This window comes from Hippopotamus amphibius, chromosome 17, assembly GCF_030028045.1.
Source record: "Hippopotamus amphibius kiboko isolate mHipAmp2 chromosome 17, mHipAmp2.hap2, whole genome shotgun sequence".
Classification (NCBI taxonomy): Eukaryota; Metazoa; Chordata; class Mammalia; order Artiodactyla; family Hippopotamidae; genus Hippopotamus; species Hippopotamus amphibius.
Genome location: NC_080202.1, coordinates 8610611 through 8631932, shown reverse-complemented (window position 1 = coordinate 8631932; position 21322 = coordinate 8610611). Strand labels below are relative to the sequence as shown.

The window sequence follows — 21322 nt, the reverse complement described above, 5'->3', positions numbered from 1 at the left end:
AGAAAACATGTTCACGTGTTCAATCTGTTCCCTCCCACCCCTGCCCAAGGCACTCCTGTGCCCAGAAGACTCAGGGATCCAAGCATCAAGCTGCCTATCCCCCAGCTCCCTGTGTACCCATAACCCAGGCTCTTCTCCCTCCAAAACCCAGGTGCCCAGCCCCCTAGACTCAGCCCCATTCTCCAACCACAAAAGCAGCCGTCAGGAGCATCGCTGGAGTCAGTCGGCAGGGGTCACAACCTCTGCCCTGCCCGCCCCTCCCCTGACTTTAGGTTCTCTCCCGCTGTTTCCCATCTGCCTGGAGGTCAAGGGGTCCTCCTGCCCCTCCTCTGTCCAGTGGGACCCCTGCCTGAGCAAGATGCCTGGGTCCTGAGAGGTGCAGGCACTGTAGTTGAAAACTGGGAGGCCAGGTGCTGAGCTGTCTGGAATTTACTCCTGCCTTCTAAGCTCTCACTGGAGCTGCCTGAGGTGGGGAGGCTGGAGGGGGTGTGGAAGGGCTGGTCCCTGCCCCTTAGTGGGGGTTGGTTGTCATGACAACGTCCCCTTCTCCACACAATGGGAAGCCCCCCTCAGCCTCCCGCGTGGATGGAGCCGACAGCCCCATCGCTGGCTATCAGCCTCAGGGACTTGGCAACCGTCACTATGGCAACACAGAGCCCAGCAACAGGGCCCAGTGAGAGAGGGAGGGGTCCACGACTGGGGCAGGGCTGTGTGTGAGAGGGGTCAAGGGAGCCAAGGAAGACTCCCCCCTACATATATATCCAGAGGCACAGGTGGAGAGAAGAGAGGGAGGAGAAGTGGGGATAAATACTCACCGTGACAGACAAACATCTCACCAAAGCAGCCGAGACATCATAACATGCTGAGAGACAGGAAGACACCTGGGGACAGATGCACAGCTGGGGAGAGGAACAGCACATTCTGCCCAGTACCCTGGGACACCCCCTCAGAGCACTGGCATCTATAGACTCCGCCCTCCCCCAACATTAACAACACAAGACCTACAGCCTTCCACATGTGTAGTGATCTTCTGAGCTATCTGAAAGCTCAGGTGACTTCCACACAGAGCAACACATGCCATCCTGTTCGCCTTCTAGGTACAAACACACTCCTAGGGTAACAACAGCAACAAAGCAAGAAGAGGTGCAGGAAGACATGCATGCATTCATTCATTCACTCAACGTCATATTAACTGTCTGCTTTGTTCTAGGTACTATTTCAGGCACTGGTAGGGTAAGGTGAATAAGGCAAAGTCCCTGCTTTCATGAAGTCCGCGCTTTGGTGGGGAACAACATAACATTTCTGGTAGTGATAAGTGATACAAACAAAACAGAGTGACGGGGTGAAGAGGATGAAGAGTATCGGGGAGATTATTTTTATTTATTTATTTGGCTGCGTTGGGTCTTTGTTGCTGCGCGCAGGCTTTCTCTAGTTGCAGCACGCAGGGGCGTCTCTTCATTGTGGTGTGCTGGCTTCTCATTGTGGTGGCTTCTCTTGTTGTGGATAACCAGCTCTAGGTGTGCAGGCTTCCATAGTTGCAGCACGCGGGTTCAGTAGTTGTGGTGCATGGGCTTAGTTGCTCCACAGCACATGGGATCTTCCCAGACCGGGGATCGAACCCATGTCCCCTGCATTGGCAGGCAGATTCTTAACCATTGTGCCACCAGGGAAGTCCTCAGGGAGATGCTTTAGGTTAGGAGGTCAGGAGGGTCCCTCTGAAGAGGTGACATGTGTTCAGGACCTTGAATAATGAGAAGTAAGGAAGGCAGGCACTATGGAAGGGCACAGAAGAAAGAGGGAACAGCAAGTGCAAAGCATAGAGGTGAAATCTTGGCGGGTTTGGGAATAGCAAGAAAGACATCACAGCCACACACATGCTCTAGGTGTGTCCTGTCTTTCCCAGCCTCAGCCTGTAGCGTAGCAAGTGACCAGGGAAGAATTCACATTTAGGAAGTTGATCTGACTCGATCTTCCATTTTCCCCCTTTGTTTCTTGTGCAGAAGTGAGTTGTGTTTTCCTCAACTAAATTTCATGCTCTGAGAGGGAAGGGATGTTGCTCTGAGATTTTGGGGCTGTGGTACAGCTGCTGATGCAGAGTCTAGAGCAGGCAGGCAGAGTGGAAGTAAAGGATCTGAAAGAGCTGGGGACCACAGAAGGAAAAACCCCCACCCAGCATAGGATGGAGGCTATCCTGGGGCTGTGCTGCAGACAGAAGCTCAGACTTTTCCATCCTTCCAAACAGAAGCAGGATGTAAATTAGGTTGAGGTATGTATGTTTGTGTATATGGTCTACGTTGAGGGTTTTAAGAAAAGAACAGAGCAAGGGGTTTCAGTGGGAATTTCTGATGGAGAAAGGTTGACATCCCAACTGGAAATTTAGTTAGAATGAAAAATGGAGCTTCCTAAGCGGAATCACAAACATGGGGCATTCCATTCCCCAGAGAAAGTTTCAAGATCTGTAGGCAGGCTGGGAGAAATGTGGCAGGCTGGTTTGGAGGCAGGGGGCTGGCTGGAATGGGCTCAGAGAGTTGGGTGGGGGTAGGGAAAATGATGCAGAATAAATGGGAGTGAAAAATCGACACAGGAGAGATGTTTGAAAGGTAGCAGGGAAGGTGGAGTCCTGAAGGGAGTTCTGAAGGGACCAGGTCCGAGGGTCTCCTGATTGAAGCCTGGCTCTCCCACTTCCCTCAGTTGCCATCAGAAACTCAGGCATCAGATCCCTCCAATCCCAGTGGCTGGTGGTGGTGGTGGTGGGGAGATTGAGCAGCCTCAGGGGGCGGCAGCTGGTGAGTGGGGAGGAATCTGTGTGCTCAGCAAACAGCAGCCTCAGTGCCCAGTGGCTGCCTCCTCCCTCATCAATCAGCCCAGCCAAATGTCCCTGCATTCCCACCACCCCAAGGGGACTGGGGCTGGGCCAGGGTCCCCAGGGGAGTTAGATGGGATGGGTGGGGGAGGTGGGGGTGGTGCTTGGCTCTCCATCTCTTGGCCTCTGTTCTCTCTTCTCCTGGAAACTCTCAGCTCTTCTTATCATGGAACGGACTCCCTCCTGGATGCTGCCGTCGTGAGGGCATCAGCTACAAATCACCTGTGGGGGTCTGCTGGGGGCAGGGGGGAAGAGGGATGAGTCAGGGCTGAAGAGGAATCTACTCTGGTTCTCACGGGACCAGCCCAGGGCACAGTCAGCAGGGAGGCTGCTGGCACAGAGGCTCTGTGCCCCCGGCTGGCCTCTCCATCCCTGACGGATGCTCTGGACAGCAGGCTGAGACCTGGACCCCGGAAATATCCTCCCTCTTCCTACCTTCTCCTAGCCCCCAGCTCTAATTCCCCGCTTCCCACCATGATCCAGAGGGTCAGCTCCCAGCTCACCCTAAATCTGTTGCTCCCCCTTGGGGACTGGGGCCCCCAGACCTTAGCCTCTGGCTCACTCCCCCCCACCCCCCCAGCCCTTGCTCCCCTCAGGGACCCAGGCGTCCTGCCCACTCCCTTCACCATAACAACCATTCTTTTGGAGTTGCTTAAGACTTTAATATCATTTCATTGTCAGCTAGTGCAGAGAAGGTTGGGGGCACAAAGAGACTGGGGTGGGCAAAAAAGGGCCAAGGTAGGGGGGAAGCAAGGGAAGAGCCCCCTCTCTCCGTGGAGATGGCTCTGAGAAATCAAATATTGACAGTGAGAGAACAGAACTTATTAAAGCTGAGACAGGGGTGTGTGTGTGGAGCTGTGGGAATGGCCGGATGCCTGGGTTCTGGGGGTAATGAAGGTTCTGGGAGGAGGGAAAGTCTGAGGCTGGGAGGATGCAGTGAGACCAAGGGTCCTGTGGTACAACTCTTCTGCCCATTTCCTTTGTGAGGTACTGAATCTTGCTACCCCGGCTGTTTCTCAGCTGTCCCCTAAAGCCCCTGGGGACAAGACCCTCATCACAGCTGTGGTTGCCCCCCTTTCAGCCCTTCCCCCTACCTTCACCTCTGTTGATGAGCTTCAGCAGTGTTTAATCGGATTGAGCAGTAATTAGCAAAGCAAGATGTTTGATTACCTATTTAGCATAATGTAGGGGGCTGGGATCCCTAGGCACAGCCAAGGTTAGGGGGGTGTCAGAAAAGAAATGGGGTCTACACAACATTCCTTTCCCTAAGGGAGCTGTGAGCTCTGCCTAGAAGTCTCCCCATCCTATGCCTACCCTCAAATCTTCACTCCTTTGGGACTTCTCCCCGGGGATCTGACCAATCACAACATCTTCCTGCCACCCACTGCCTAACTGGTTAGAGGATCACTCACTTAGCCCTGCTTGCTGTGCAGCTGATTTTGGGGTGTGGCAGGAGGGGTGAGGGCAATCTTTGCCCTCAGCAGCAGGAGCGTGGGCTGGGTAGGAGCCCAGAAACCCACTTTAAGGATAATGGGGCGGGGGGGGGGGGGTGCGGGTGATGCTAAGGGCAGGGGTTGTCAATTCTGGAAATAAAAACGGGGTAGGTAGGATGGTGAGGTCAGAGCTGGGTCCGAGCGTGGATTAATCCACAGGCTCTTCAGGAGTACCAGGGACTGCCATTCCTCGCCCCGCCAGACTGGCATAATGAGACCCGTCAGGTGTGAACATCACCAGGAAAAGAGGGAACTGAGGTGCCAGCTTCTCTCCTTCTCCAGCAAAGAAAATGTCATCAATTTAGCTCCTCATGGAAATGTAATCAGTAGGCTCGCTGCTGGCTTTGTCTTAATTAGGCACTATTGATGGAAGCAGGGAGGGTGCCTTCCCATCCCCCTGACTTGCTTCCTCACTGCATCTCCCAGGCCTCCCTAAAGCTTCGACCAGCCCAGGTACAGCTCAGTCTCCGAAGTGCCTCTTCTGGCACCCCGGGCCAGCAGCGCCCCCTAGCACCGGCTGCGGTCTGCCCCTCCTCTCACACTCCTTTCCTCTGGCCTCCCCAGGACTCAGCCTTTGTTCTTACGGAGAGCCGAGCCCCTCCCCGGCCCGGTCACCTTCCCCAGAGAGTCCCCGCCTCCTGTCCCCCCCCCCAAAAAAAAAGAAGCGACGCTTTTCAAAGCCGATCCTTAGATGCCAAAAATTCCAGTTCCGATCTTCCCTCCTTTCCCCGCCCCGCGCTGGCCGGCGATCCTAGACCCCAATCCGAACTAAGAAGGGGGAACGAGCGGGAGGGCAGGGGTGTTCCAGCCCCGGTTTTTCCCCCGGACTCGTCTGCAGCCACGGCTGCCTGGAAATCCTGGAGCGCCTTCTAGAGCGCGCGCGAGCCTCGCCGGCGGGACCTCGGGCGCCATCTGCTGGACTCGCCCGGGATGGAGCTCGCAGACCCGGGCGCGGGGTCGGGCGCTTGGGTTCCCCCAACCTTTCACTGTCCTGCGGGAGGCCACTCATTGTTTCCCGCCCCAGTCCTTCCAGCCCGTCCTCAGACCAGCCCTCCCGCCTCCCTCCACCCTGCCAGGTTTAGCGGCTTCCCCTTTTCCCCACAGCCCTAGTGCCCCGGGTCCCCGCCGGGCTGACGCAGGCGGAGCCGGGCAGGGAGTCGCGGACCGCGGCCTCTCTGCGCCTGCGCCGAGGAGGCTGGCCCCGCGGCTCGCGGCCCCGCGGCTCGCGCCCCCGCCGCTCGCCCCCTCCCTTCCCGGGGTTGCCAGGGCGACGCGTGCGGGCGTGGGCCCGAGAGGGCCACGCGGGGCAACTTCTTAGCTGGAGTGGCTGGTCGGCCGGCCTAGGGAGGAGAGGGTCGGCGTCGTGAGGTGTGTGTTGGGGGGCAGAGGGGAGGAGTGGCGGGGAGAGTGGGAAGCTACGGGGAGAAGGGGCAGTGGTGAGCGGGTACGAGGGAGAGTCGTGGGGGCGAGGGAAGAAGGGGCGGTTGTGGGGAGAGGAAAAGGCAGTTGGGAGGAGGGGAGAAGGAGCAGTTGGAGTTGAGATGAAGAAGCGGGGACAGTTGTGACAGTTGTGTGAGGGAGCTCCTGAGGTCGCCCACTGGTAGCCCCTGGTGGTTGGAGGGGAGGGCCGGCCCCCTACGGTATTTCCTGAGAAACAGAATGAGTTCCAGGCTAGTAGAAAGCTCCTCCTGGGGCGTCGGTGTGGGATCATGGGGTGAACCCCGCGGGGAGAGGGCTCCCAGCCTTGCCAGCGGAATGTCCTGAGGCTGCAGCCGGAGGCAGGGAAGCACAGCCTGACGGCTTCTCTGGAGGCCGGTGGCAGAAGCCGCTCTGCTGTAGCTGGCTTTATCGATGTGTTGGCCTAATAGAACGGTTTTCCTTGGAGCAAAGTACAAATCCTTCAAGTCTGAAACCCATAGCATATGATCAATGCCTGTGGCAGCCTGTGGGGATGAGGAAGAAAAGCCACAGGTGGCTGTCAGGCGAGAGCTGAGTGAAGAGGGACTGCCCAGCAGAGCAGACATTGCCCTGGGCGCCCGTCACTGATGCCCTGCTTCCCGCCATCCTACTTTCCCGAGAGAGACACTACTGAGGCCTTCCCCATGTCTTCCCCAGACACAATTCCAGGTTCATTGTTGGATGACTTTTGTCCTTCCTTCTTCCAGTCTGTTCTCAGGGCATCTGGAATTGAATGATTTTGATCTTCATTAATCGGTTAGCCCAGAGTCACTCAGCCAACTATACTAAGAGACTTTTCCGGTTCACACAGAACAGGGTTCCTACGCTTCAGGAATGAAAAGCTAAAGAGATGTTGCAAATACTGTTTTTTCCCTGTTTAAGGAGGTCGCAGATTTTAGTGTGGGTAGGAGGGGCATTTTTCTTTTTCCCCGCTGCCAGGGGGTAACTTGATTGGAAAGGAGGTACATAGGAAGTTCATCTTGGTTGCTCAGTGACTTGACACCGTGACAAAGAGTGTGGAACCTGGGGACAGTCTTCCCTTCCCTGGGCCCTCTCTCATTCACCCATGGCCCTGAGGGCTAGAGTGGTTGAGGGTGTGTGCAACCACACCTCAGTGTGGGAGATCTTTTCCTGATTATCTTATGTTCTCATGCCTCAGGGATGAGGTGTCTGCTGTGCCCTCATCTTCTTTTTTTCTTTTTTCCTGGCCACACCTAGGGGCTTGCAGGATCTTAGTTCTCCGACCAGGGATCGAACCTGTGCCCCCTGCAGTGGAAGCGCGGGGTGCTAACCACTGGGATGCCGGGGAAGTCCTCGTGTCCTCATCTTTAGCTTCCATTTTTCCTAATCCCTTGAGGGATTGATTTTGATTTTTAACCCAATGCCCTGAAGAAAGTGGGATATCCAGGGAAAGGACTGAGGGTTGGGGGTGGATCTTGTTGTGGACCCCCAGTTTCTGTGTGTCTGCAGGTTTTGCCTACACGATGTCCAGCAAAGCTGACAAGAAGCGGAAAGTGAGTAGCCGGGGAAGCGCCCGCCAGCGAGCAGCCCAGTCTCCTCTGGCCGCACAGGCTGTGGAGACCACCCTGCCTGCCAGCAGTGAGTCCCAGGCGGAGCCCGAGTCTCTCAAGGAGGAGCCTGGTGGGTACAAGCTGGGAAGAGGCTTGGAGACAGAATGTTTGTATTTAAGGAGTGTCTCGGGGCTGGGGAGCAGGTTCTGTTGCTTCTGGGTTCAGCGGAATCTCAGGCCTGCTGAAGGTCCCTTGTTTTGTGTTTTCCTCCTGGCCAGCCTTATACTTGTTCTTTCTGTCTTAAAATTTACCCGCAGTGCGCCAAGAGCTCACCAGTCAATCCTCTATCCTAGCCTCTTCCTCCTTATTTCAAGTGTTCCTGGTTGCTCCTTCCCCAGTGAAGAGGGTTTGATCTCTTCCTTGTTCCCATTTTCACCCTGGGTGGCAAAACAAATAATGTTTTCCTCCCATTAAGCCCATCACCATGGAGACTCAGCCTGCTTTGCCATCCTTTGAATCCTAAGCCCGACTGAATCTTTCTCCCATCTGTTTAAGGCTCTTGTATCTCCGCCCTCATTTTGGCAAGGCCTTGGGAGACTAAGAAGGTTCAGGTTCAGGGCCACAGGAAAAGAAGCCTGACGGCTAGAATGAGGAAGAAAAGAGTTTAAAGAGGCTGCCTCTTGTGGCTTTGATCTGAGCGATTCCTCGCTGGTGGGTGAGCTGGGGCCAATAGGGTTGGAAGGTTTTGGGTAGCTGTTGCTGTCACTAGGGCTGTCCCTTAGAGCACTGGCCAGTGTAGGTATGACTGTGAGCTAAGGATAGCCCTCGCCTTTTACCTGGGGCTTCTTCACACTGCTAGCAGCCTGTCAAGACAGGGAGAAATAGAATTCCCTTTTAATACTAAAAGTTGAGAGATTAAGCGTGGGCGTGGGAGAAAGGTCCAGGGTACACAGGGCCTTGCCCTGGGATCTAGACATTAGAACCATGCAAATTTTTTTCTTCTGAGTTCTCTTAAAAGCAATTTAAAGTGGAACTGGCTCCTAGAAGCTGGGTACCAGGAGCAGGGGGAGGGAGGAAGGAAGGCAGTGAGGTTCAATTTGGAGAATCCTCTGGGGTGGGGAGAGAATGTTGGGGTGTCATGTGATGTCGCTTATATGTGGAATCTAAAAAAAGGATACAGATGAACTTGTCTGCAGAGCAGAAATAGAGTTACAGATGTAGAGGGCAGACTTAACGGTTGCCAGGGAGTAAGCGGGGGTGGGGCGGGTGGGGGGAGCGATAAACTGGAAGATTGGGATTGACATAGACACACTGCTGTATGTAAAGCGAATACCTAATAAGGACCTATTGTCTAGCGCATGGAACTCTACTCAGTACTCTGCGGTGGCCTATATGGGAAAAGAATCTCAAAAAGAGTAGATGTGTGTGTATATGTATGGCTGACTCACTTTGCTGCGCACCTGAAGCTGACACAGCATTGTGAATCAACGATACTCCAATAAAAATTGTATAAAAAAAGGAACTTCTAAATGAAAGCATTGACCCCCAAACACCAAGGATCTCTCAGTCCCTTTAACTCTAAGCCTTTTTCTTGTTTGATGTGGAGCTTTCTAGCTGACACCAGATAGAGTTTCAGGGAAGACTTGGGCCTCCAAGGCAGCCCTGAAATGAACATTAATCCCTGTACTTGGGACTTCCTTGGTGGTCCAGTGGCTAAGACTCCACGCTTCCAATGCAGGGGCCCGGGTTCTGTCCCTGGTCAGGGAACTAGATCCCATATGCCACAACTAAGAGTTTGCATGCACAACTGAAAAAAGAAGAGAGATCCCGCATGTAGCATTGAAGATCCTGCGTGCTGCAACTAAGACCCTCACAGTCAAATAAAGAAATAAATATTAAAAAAAAAAAAGCCCCAAAACCCTGTACTCTTCAGAGTTGGGAAGGGATTGAGGCCTGTCCAAACTGGAGACAGAGGGACCTACTAAAGTCTGAATGTTTGTGTCCCCCCCAAATTCATGTGTTGAAACTCTCATGCCCAATATGATGGTGTTAGTAGGTGGGGCCTTTGGAAGGTGCTTAAATCATGAGGGTGGAACTGTCATGAGTGGTATTCGTGCCTTATAAGAGGCAACTCCAGAGAGATTCCTTGCTCCCTTCCGCTTAGTGTGAGGACGCAAAGAGAGGTGTGCACCCCAGAAAAGGGCCCTTGCCCAACCCTGTGGGCACCCTGATCTAGGACTTACAGCCTCCAGAACTTTGACAAATAAATGTCTGCTCTTTAGAAGCCACCACTCTGTGGTGTTTTATTATAGTGGCCTGAACGGACTAAAACCAGGCCTAAAACACTTCCTGGTGAAGGATGGTGGGTTAAAGGGCAAACACCCTTTTGAGGTCCTTCTTGATATCCTTTGCTTCCTTAAGTGCTACTCAGTACCCACTAAGAAAAGAAGAAGAAGTACAGGTTCGTAGTCCCATATCTGTAATTTTAAAAAGCTCTAAGAACTAAAAGTTTTACCCCAAAGTTTGGCATCCAAACTTATTTGGTGGTAAAAGATAACCTAAACTGACATGAAGGTATTTATAGTCTATTTAAGCCACTTAGTATACATTTTCATGTATTTTACTGTAGGAATACTAACATTAAAAGTTTGTGGAGTGCTGTTCTAGAGCTCTCAGGAGGTTGGTGGGGGTCTCACATACCATACTCTGTTACAAGTCTAAATTCTGAAATATACTTGATCCCAAGGGTTTTGGATAAGGGATTGTAGACCTGTATTTCAGGCAAATCAGAAAAAGTATAAAGAATAAGATAATAAGCACCTGTGTACCCATCACCCAATGTGAGAATAAACCATGATAGCAAGAAGTGAATCCCTCTGCCCCCCTGCTCCCCCACCCAACCCCCAAGCCTTTCTCTCCTTCTCCAGAGATCACCACTATACCGAGTTGGTGTTTGTCATTCTCAGGCTTGTTTTTAAAATTTTTACTGCATGTATCCATGACCATCACATAGTAGTATCGTATTGCATGGTTTAGACTTTATATCAATTGTATTGTAGAAGAAAAAACCCGTTTACTCTTGAGATTGTCTCAGTCTCCCTCCCCCTACCTCGATCCTGTCTGAAACCTTGGATGACCTTGGCTTTCTTGAAGGGGGTTGGGTTTCTGGGTTCCCCATCCCACACACCACTGAGTTCCTAGAATCGGCTGTCCCATCTTTCTCATGATTTCCTTCCTTGGCCTCTGTGCCTTGCTCCCCTCTTAGGTTTTCTTTCTGGAAGTCCAAGTGTCCTATTCCCCAACTTCTTTTGATTGCATCTCACTCGTTCCTTCCTCCTTTCAGCCCACGGGAGATGGGAAACCCACCAGTTTTACCCCAGACTCCTGTGTGAGCAACAGATCAGGAGAGAGAGAAACACCCCCCTTGGGTTTTATGGAGTCCAGAGTGGGTGTGATGATTTGCTTGGAGAGGGGCTGATTTATGTGGGCCCCAACTTCTCCATGTGGCAGGAGGATGGGGGAAGAATGGCAGGCCAGAAACCGAATGCCTGAAATAACCTTAATACTGACTGCCTTCATTCCCCGCCTCCTTTCATGCCCCCTCCAGCCCCAGTCAGCTTTTTTAAAAGAAAATTGAGATATAATCCATTTACTATAAAATCCACACTTTTAAAGTATACAATTCAGTGATTTTTACTGTATTCACAAGCCTATGCAGCCATCACCACTATCTAATTTTAGAGCATTTTAACCCCCCCCGCCACAAGCCACTTCAAGTACCTTGAGAAGTTGGCACCCGATGGCCCCTATATCTTTACTTCTGAATTGAACCAGAGGGACTTCCTTGGTGGCACAGTGGATAAAACTCCGTGCTCCCAATGCAGGGGGCCTGGGTTTGATCTCTGGTCAGGGAACTAGATCCCACATGCATGCTGCAACTGAGAGTTCACATGCCACAACTAAGGTGCCTGCCTGCCATAACTAAGGAGCCTGCCTGCCGCAACTAAGACCCAGCACAACTAACTAACTAACTAAATATTAAAAAAAAACCCAAAAACCAACCACCAAATTGCACCAGAGCCTGGCCTCTTAGCAGTCATTCCCCATTCCCCTTTCTTCCCAGATCCTGGTAACCACTAATCTACTTTCTGTGTCTATGAATTTGTCTATTCTGGATGTTTTATATAAATGGAATCATACAATATGCGGTCTTTTGTGGCTTCTTTCACTTAATGTTTTCAAGGTTCATCCACCTTGTCACATCGTAGCAGACTTTCATTCCTATTTTTAATGGCTGAATAATATTCCACTGCAATTTGTTTATCTATTCATTGTTGATGGACGCTTGGGTTGTCTCTGCCTTTTGGCTGTTGTGAATAGCATTGCTGTGAACATGGGCATTCAAATGTCTGAGTCCCCGCTTCCAGTTCTCTCGGGTGTATACCTAGGAGTGGAATTGCTAGATCATATGGTGACTCTGTGTTTCACTTTTAAAGGAATGCCCTCAGTTTTTGAATTTGCATTCTTTCCAGAACCAATGTTGGAGGAACCTGAAATACAGAAAGAAGAATTACAGGAGCATGATGTGGATGTGGTAAGTTTGGGTTTTCGCCCGAGACAAATATTCCTCCTCAATAACTGGTGAATCAAAGGATCAGTTGCAGAATGGTGTACGAGGAGTTCTCTTCAGTCTGTCACTACCTTCTCTTTACTTTCTACTGTTAGCCTGCTCACTGCAAATCTAGTACACCGAGTAAAGGACATGTCCCCTACTCTCCCCCCTCCCCCCCAAGAAGAGGGCTTTCAGTGAGGATCAGGGCTTTTAGCAGGCCCTTCCTCATCTCTCCATCTTGGGTCAGATTGCAACAAGCTTTATCGGTCGAAGGGTGAACATCTGAAGAAGTTGAACAGGCTGGGTGGACACTGTCCTAATTGGATACTAATTTCTAAGATATCCTCTTTCTTCCTGTCCTTCACTTCCCATCTTTGGCTGAAGAGTTTGCAGAAGCCACTTGAAATACTTTTAGAATTTGACACTCAGTGACACCCTACACCTTTATTTCCAAGCTGCATCAGAGTCTAAGCACACCCTTGGTTACCTGGGTTAGAAAAAGAGAGTGGTGACCTTGAACTTTTTTAAAAAGGGAGAGAAAATTAACAGCTACTCATTAAAGAAAAAAATTGGAAGGGACAGAAGAGTAAAACAAAGAAAGGGAAAATAAAAGTCATAGCATTACTACCTAATTGTGTACCTAAACAGCCAATGTTGATAATTTGGTATATGTCCTTTCTTTTTGTGTAGATTTGTGAGTTTTCTTTGTTTTTTAACAATCCGAACTGTACCACGCATTATAAGTTTTCATTAGGCTTTTCCGCAAAACATTTTATCATTCTTCATGTTATTATATACTTTAAAAAATACATCAGGCTGCCTTTATTTCTCATTTTATCTTTTTTAAAGATTTTTTTTATATGAACCATTTTTAAAGTCTTTATTGAATTTGTTACAATATTGGTTCTGTTTTATGTTTTGGTTTTTTGGCAGCGAGGCAAGTGGGATCTTAGCTCCCCAACCAGGGATTGAATCTACACCCCCTGCACTGGAAGGCAAAGTCTTAACCACTGGACCACCAGGGAAGTCCCAGGCTGCCTTTATTTTTTTTCTTTTATTTATTTATTTATTTATTTTTAAAATTTTATTTATTTATTTAGTTGGCTGTGTTCTGTCTTCGTTGCTGCACACGGGCTTTCTCTAGTTGCATCGAGCCGGGGCTACTCTTCATTGTGGTGTGTGGGCTTCTCATTGCCGGTGGCCTCTCGTTGCAGAGCACAGGCTCTAGGCGCATGGGCTTCAATAGTTGTGGCACATGGGCTCAATAGTTGTGGCTCACAGGCTCTAGAGTGCAGGCTCAATAGTTGTGGCGGACAGGCTTAGTTGCTCCATGGCATGTGGTATCTTCCTGGGGCAGGGATCAAACCTGTGTCCCCTGCATTGGCAGGTGGATTCTTACCCACTGCGCCACCTAGGAAGTCCAGGCTGCCTTTATTTTTGATCACAAACATGTAAATCACAAGATACCTCTTTTTTTTTTGATATGTAGTATTTTCATTATTGTTACTATATGCATTTTGTAAGCACCATATTTTATTTATTTATTTATTTTTGGCCAGGCAGCTTATGGGATCTTAGTTTCCGACCCAGAATTGAACCAGGGCCCCAGCAGGGAAAGTGCCAACTCCTAACCACTGGGCCGCCAGGGAATTCCCTGTAAGCACGATTTTTAATGTCCATGCAGTGCTCAATAAGATATATGTAGCATAGTTAAATCCTTACTCTTGGACATTTTGCCATTTATGATTTTTTTGCTGTCATAATAATACTGTGATGAATATTATAAGTGAAACTAACACATTTAAAACACTTAATGTTTCCTTAAGTTAGATTCCTGTGTATGGAGTTACTGAATCAAAGAGTAAAGAGCATTTCTAACGCCTTTAATATGTAACACCAAACCGTTTTTCAAACAAATTGCATTTTGTGCCATTGCACTAGCAACAAACCCTTTCCAGGCCTGGGTGTTAGCAGTTTAGCAAGGATCTTTAAAAAAAAAAAAGATAGGCAATAAATGATATACCTTTGCTATGTTTATTTGTATTTCTTTGATTTCAAGTGAAATTGAACATTTTTTCACATTTTTACTTTCTCTTTTTTTATGACATGTTACGTTTGTTCATATCCCTTTTTCCATTTATTTATCTGGGCCTTAGTATTTTTCTCATTGGTTCTTCATGTATACGTTTATATTGGGAAGACTTTAGATTACTGGTTAAATTTTGTTGACCTGGAAACTTCAAGTAAAGGGATTCCTTCTCATCTTCCAGGAGTACTGGGAGAAGAACAGGGTGACTTCTCAAGTTCACTAAGCTAGATCTTCATATCCTCTAGTTTTCTTAATTTATTTAGTAGCTTTCTAAATAATGCTATGTTTTTTCTAGCCACCAGTTATGATTTATTTTCCATCCAATTGATTTGTTCTTTGGTGTTTTCCAGTCTTCTCTTTTTTCCCTCCCCTTTTCTTTTTCCTGACTGCTGTGCCAGTTGACTTTTGTCCAGTATCACATACCTATTCCAGTATCCTGTGGAGGCCACATCATGGAGAAATTGCTCTTTTACCCCTATCCTTTTTCCAGCTTGTCATTCCCTTGCTCCTAATTGTTTGACTTAGGCTAATAGCCTACATGTTCCCTTAATGTAGTTTTACTGTATGGTTGAGGGTTGCTTGATAAGACTTTTTAACAACCACAGGCATAAATGATATATCTTGGGAAGATAATATCTCTTAGCCTTCCTCTATGATTCATTCTATTTTTACTGGTAGGGGGAAGAGAATCTTGTTGTCTTGTTTCTTTGAAAGCGTGAAACCTGTCATTCAGTTCGTCCTCAGCTTTCTCTTCCCCATTCTGAACCTGTCTGACTTCTCTCACCCACTACGTCCTCACACGTGACCGTGGGTGGGAGAAGCGACCCATCCTGACAGCTGTCCTGCTCTGGCCCTCTGCTCTCCTTCCGCAGAAGCCCCTCTTCCTGTCCCGAGCGGTGCTGACAGGACTGGCGGGTGCCGCGTGGACAGAGGAGCACGAGACTGTTCTGGAACACTTTGCCCAGGACCCTTTGGAGCCCATCCTCACCATCTTCATCGACCCCTGTATGGGGCTGAAGCTAGATCTGGGAATGCCTGTGCAGGTGCGTACTCTGCCGTCCAAACCCCAAGATGTTCTCCTAGGGGGCTGAGGGCTCCTCGGAGCTGCGTCACCTGTAAGTCTTATCTCCTGTGTTCAAGGTCTGCTGAGCCTCACAGTGTGTCAGACACCCTGCTGGGCAGCAGGATACAGAGAGGAGTGAGGCAGGGTTTTGCTTTTGATGATCTCATGGTCTAATGGGGAAGACAGACATATAAAAAATATTTACAGTATATTATGATGCTTAGGCAAAGCTTTATAAGAGCTTTATGGGCGCAACTAATGTAGCCAGTGGAATGCTGGCAAGACTTGGCGACGGAGGTGATATTTGAGCTGGGGCTGAAGGGTAAGTAGGGTTTCATCGAGGCCAAGTAACATCCAGGTAAAGAATGCTTTATGTGCAAAGCAAAGAGGAGCTGTGGGAAATGATAATGGAAAGGTGGGTCGGGCGCAGCTTGTGAAGGGCCTTGTATGTTATGCTAAAGAATCTGGCTTTATTCCAGAGGGAACTATTGAAGTTTCTCATGGGTTAGACAGATAACTATTTCAACAACGTGGAGGATACATTAGTGAAAGGTAAGTCAAGGGTAGGGAAACGTTAAAAGACAGATATATAGTAAAATGTTTGAAGTAGGATATGAGCGGTGGGTGTCCAGGTCACTATGGTAGAATTCTTTTAGTGTTTCTGTATGTTTAAAATCTTTGGAAATAAAATTTTGGCAAAGAAAAAGGCTATTGCTTTGCTTTTATTGGCAGCACATATGAAAAAAATCGAAATGATGGTGAAGATTAGCATGGCTCTGTGCAATGACACGATTTGTGAAGCTTCCATATTAAACAAAGCCCAAAACAGGCTATGGCTTTTTCCTGTGCATTGGCAATAATCAGCTGTAAAGTATCGTGAAAAAGATATTTCATTCACAAAAGGAACAAAAATTTGCAAAAAAATATTTAGGATTTATATGAAAGAAAACAGCTTTGTTGCAAGCCATGAAAGAAGATTTATGTAAATTAACAGCCCTATCCTGTTTCTGAGTGGGAATCTTAATATTATAAAGATCATTCCACCCCCCAAAAATTGATCATTTTAATGCAACTCCAATCCAAGTGCCACAGTCCTTAGATCCCTAGTGTAAAGGAGTTTTTAAAGTACATCCAGAAAAATGAAAATAGCAAAAAAAAAAAAAAAGATGAAGAAGGAATGTAATGGAGGAGACCTGTGAATACGAAAATCTTTTATTAAATTACAGTAATTTAAATAGTTAGACTGGGGCAGGAGTATGTATTATATAAGCAACAGTAAAGAAACAGAGAGAGTAAAGAAACGTATATGTAAGCATTTTCTACAAAAATTGCATTTAAAATCTTTGATGGGAAATGAGGAAAACAAAGGTTTTCTATTAAAAAAATCTAGTTAGCTGGGATGAGGGGAAAATAGGGAGATGCTGGTCAAAGGATACAAATTTTCTGTCACTACAACAAAGGCAACAAAAGCAAAATATACAAGAGGGACTACATCTAACTAAAAAGCTTCTGCACAGCAAAGGAAACCATTGGCAAAATGAAAAAGCAACCTATGAATGGGAGGAAATGTTTGCAAATCATATATCTGATAAGAGATGGATATATGTCTAAAATATATATAAAGAACTCAGACACTTCAATAGCAAGAAAACAAACAATCTGATTTAAAAATACACAGAAGAATTGAAAAAACATTTTTTTCCAAAGAAGGCATACAAATGGCCAACAGGTACATGAAAAATTTGCTCAATTTCACTAATCAGAGAAATGCAAATCAAAACCACAATGAGGTATCACCTCGTACCTGTTAGAATGGCTATCATCAGAAAAACAAGAGATAACAAGTGTTGATGAAATGTGGAGAGAAGGGAACCCCTGTGCACTGAGAATGTAAATTGGTGCAGTCACTATGGACAACAGTAAAGAGGATCCTCAAAAAAATAAAAACAGAACTAGCATATGATCCAGCAATTCCACTTCTGGGTATATCTCCAAAGGAAGTGAAATCACTGGCTTGAAGAAATATCTGCATCCCCATGGGTATTATATAATATATTTATTATATAATACTATATAATAAATAGTATTATTTATAATAGCCAAGATATGGAAACAGCCTAAGTGTCCATCATTGGGTGAATGGATAAAGAAAATGTGGAATACACACACACAATGGAATATTATTCAGCAATGAAAAAAAAAATCTTGCCATTTGCAACAACATGGTTGGCCTTGGAGGGTATTACGCTTAGTGAAATAAGTCAAACAGAGAAAGACAAGTATTGTATGATCTCACTTATATGTGGAATCTAGAAAAAAAAATTAACTCATAGAAACAAAGAACAGGATAGACTGAGAAACAGAGATTCTAATGGAGGGAAACAGGACAGATTGGTGGTTGCCAGAGTTGCAGGTGGGGGAGTAGAGAAAATGGATGAAGCTGGTCAAAAGGTACAACTTCCAATTATAAATAAGTTCTGCAGATGTAATGTATGTACAACATGGTGACTCTAGTTAGCGATATTGTATCATATATTTGAAAGTTGCTAAGGGAGTAGGTCTTAAAAGTTCTGAAAAGAAAAATCGGTTGTAACTATGAAGGTGATAAGTGTTAACTTATTGTGGCAATCATTTTGCAGTAAATACACATATCAAATGATTACGTTGTACACCTTAAACTAATACAATGTTATAAGTCAATAATGTGATAAAACTGGGGGAAAATGGTACAAAGTTTCAGTTATGCAAGATTAATGGGTTCTGGAGATCTAATAGACAGCATGGTAACTATAGTTAGTCATACTGTAACATATAATTTGCTAAAGGGTAGATCTTAAGTGTTTTCATTACAGAAAAAACAACAAAAAGAAAATGGTAACCATATGGAATAATGAATATGCTAATTAGCTTGATTGTAGCGATCATTTCACAGTGTATATGTATGTCAAAACAGCAAGGTGTACACCTTAAATATATACAATTTTTATTTCTCAACTAGTCCTCAAAAAAGCTGAAAAGAATTATTTAGTATGCCAAAATATATTCTAAATAGATCAAGGATTTAATTGTATTATCCTGGGTCAAGATGGACAATTGAAAAACTTCTTCAAGAAATTATTACTCTTGGGCTTCCTAGGTGGCGCAGTGGTTAAGAAGCTGCCTGCCAATGCAGAGGTCACAGGTTCGATCCCAGCTCCAGGAAGATCCCACATGCCGCGGAGCAACTAAGCCCGTGTGCCAAAAAAAAAGAAAAAAAAAAAAAAGAAATTATTACTCTTGGAATTTCCCTGGTGGTGCAGTGGTGGTGCAGTGGTTAAGAATCTGCCTGCTAATGCAGGGTACATGGGTTCGATCCCTGGACCAGGAAGATCCCACATGCCACGGAGCAACTAAGCCTGTGTGCTACAACTACTGAGCCCACATGCCGCAACTACTGAAGCCTGCATGCCTAGAGCCTGTGCTCTGCAATGAAGAGTAGTCCCCGCTCACCAAAACTAGAAGCCCATGGGCAGCAATGTAGCCCCAAAACATTAATTAATTAATTAATTAAAAAAAAATTATTGCTCTTGAATACTTGATAAAATGAGCAAAAAGTAAAATCAGAAGAAAAAAAAACACCCAAGAGTTAACAAACAAGGAAAGAAGCAAAATCTAATCTAATAAACTTTAAAAGTGGGGTCCCAATGAAAGGTCTATGCACTGACTTAAGGAAGCCGTCCTCTGTGGAAATGGTCGATCCCCATAAGATGGAGTGAATCTCAGAGTATTTAACAAAATCTGAAAAGAGAGAAAGAGCCCAGGTATTTTAATAAAGATTTTACACTGTTTTAAATTGGCCTTAACCACCTGCCCATCCCCTCATGCAATTATCTTAGGCTAGAGAAAAGTGAATGAAACATAAAATACCCAACCCTTTCACTTTAACTTCCAGGGGGACATGAAGCTGGGCTGTCACAGTGGGACATCAGGAAGTCACCCATAGTACTTTAAAACAAAAAGAATAAATTCAGAGAGCGGGTGCAAGCATGAGACAAACGAAAAGAAATTGCATGGCAACTGCAAGCATACTATTGACACTTCAAGGAAGAAAAGGAACAGAACAAATCATGCAAAAGAGGAAAATGTAACTGAACAGAAGGCAATGCCTCACAATGGCATCATGTTATAGTACGACATAATACAAACACAAACTTAATTTTTAAAAAAACCGAGAGACGAAATGATAAAACATGAGAATGAAATAAAAGGGAGAGTGCAGATTTTTGAAGTAAATAAAGCAGCATGTTTACATGTTAAAATCAGTAGGTTAGAAACAGTAAGGAATTGAATAGCTATCACTGAAAATCTGAATGGACATAGAAGAGAGCCTTGAGATAATCACAGTGTACACAGAAGAAAAAAACCGATGACAATACAGCTAGAGAGAAGTTAATAGATGTGAAAGACAGACACAGGTGATCTAACATAGGGAACCAACTAATGAAACAGAATATAAATTAAAAAATAAAATACAGAGAATTTCCCTGAGCTGCAGAAGGATCAGAATGTGGAAATAGAAAGGACATGCTTCATTCCACAAAAATTTGTTACACAGCATTTAATGTCAATACACGTCTTAGTTAAGCTTCTTAAATTCGGGGAAATTAATTCTTTGGGAACATCACCTAAGTGGATTTCCTGCCGAGAATATTTAACCTGCATCTAATAATGAGGAAGCATTCCGACAAATTGAATTAAGGGACATTTTGGGAAACAACTGGCCTGGACTATTAGAAATATCACTGTCATAGAAGAAAGAAAAAGAAGGGGAAAGTGTATTGAAATTAAAGGAGACACAGCCGTGTGTGATCTGGATTGGATCCTGGATGGGAAGAAACCAGCTGTAAATGACATTATTTGGACCATTGGGGGAAATCGAATATGAACTGTGTATTATGTAAAGTATTAAATGAAGTGAAATTTTCTGAGTGTGGTAATTACAGTGCTGGGAATGTTGGAGAATATCCTCGCTTTAGGAGCCATATGCTGAAGTATGTAAGGGTGTCGTTTTACAACGTCTGCTGCTAACTCTGAAACAGCTCAGCAGAGAGAGATGGAGAGAGAATGAGAGAGCACGCAGTCATGCACAGATACGGGAAAATGTTAACAATTAGTGGACCTAGATGAAGGGCCCATTATCATTCATTGCCCTTTTCTTGCAACTTTTCTATGGGTTGGAATTTTTTTCAAAATAAAAATTTGGGAAAAAATTATTTAGGCCTCTAGTTAAAAACCCAAATTATCTACCAAGGGGAACTATCAGGCTGATCTCAGACGGCTCTGCACACCCAGAAGACTACACCTATGCGTTCTCCAGGAACCACAGTGTAACCCAGGGGTGTTATTCCCAGCCTAGATGGTCAAGTATGGAGGCAACAAATAGGCAGTCATTTTCAGTCTTGAAAGAACCCTACTTTAAAAAAGCAAAAATGACATCATCAGTGAAATCCAGTTCATTAAGGAATGAACCAAATAGAGAACTCAGGAGGAGAGACTCTATGAATAGTAAATAAATAAAGAACTAGTACTAAATAACCACGGGAATTACAGCTGTGGTATAAAATGTGAATGTTATCAACCTGGACAATGTAAAAATAATAGTATAACAAAACTTGGGAAGTGGTGAGAAAATGAGCAGGAATGTGAGGATGCCAGTGTTCTTACCTTGCAAAGCAGTGAGTCATTGAACTCAAAATCAAACTGAAAGATAGTGAGAAAACGAAACGTTTTTTGTTTTTCCTTTTGGCCACTCCACGTCGCTTGGGGGAATCTTAGTTAGTTCCCCGACCAGGGATTGAATCTGGGCCAGGGCAGTGAATGTGCCAAGTCCTAACCGCTGGACAGCCAGGGAATTCCAAGAAAACGAACCTCAATATTTTTCATTATCGTTCTTATAACCTTAGAAAGGGGTCTTTTAGGACGAAATCTCTCTTACAAATGAAGAAACATTGTATTTGAAGCTCAACAGTTTCTTTATCAATGTCTTTTTATTCCATTAAATCCAAGTAAAATTAAATTTAACACTTTTAGTTAAGAAGAACATGATCCTAAAAAAACAATAAGATCTGGACTTCCTAGGTGGCGCAGTGGTAAAGAATCTGCCTGCCAATGCAGGGGACACGGGTTCGAGCCCTGCCCTGGGAAGATTCCACATGCCATGGAGCAACTAAGCCTGTGCGCCTAAAAAAGAAACA

General features: G+C 46.1%; 1 protein-coding gene across 1 annotated transcript in view; it reads left to right on the top strand.

Moving 5' to 3' along the window:
* Positions 1-5555: 5555 nt before the first annotated feature.
* DNAH2 (dynein axonemal heavy chain 2) overlaps positions 5556-21322 on the top strand; it is a 94445-nt gene continuing 78678 nt past the window's right edge. The window contains exons 1-4 of the mRNA XM_057714414.1: positions 5556-5724; positions 7285-7455; positions 11858-11919; positions 14899-15069. Of these exons, the coding sequence (XP_057570397.1) occupies positions 7299-7455; positions 11858-11919; positions 14899-15069 (390 nt within the window). The 5' untranslated portion in view covers positions 5556-5724; positions 7285-7298. The remainder of the gene's footprint in view (positions 5725-7284; positions 7456-11857; positions 11920-14898; positions 15070-21322) is intronic.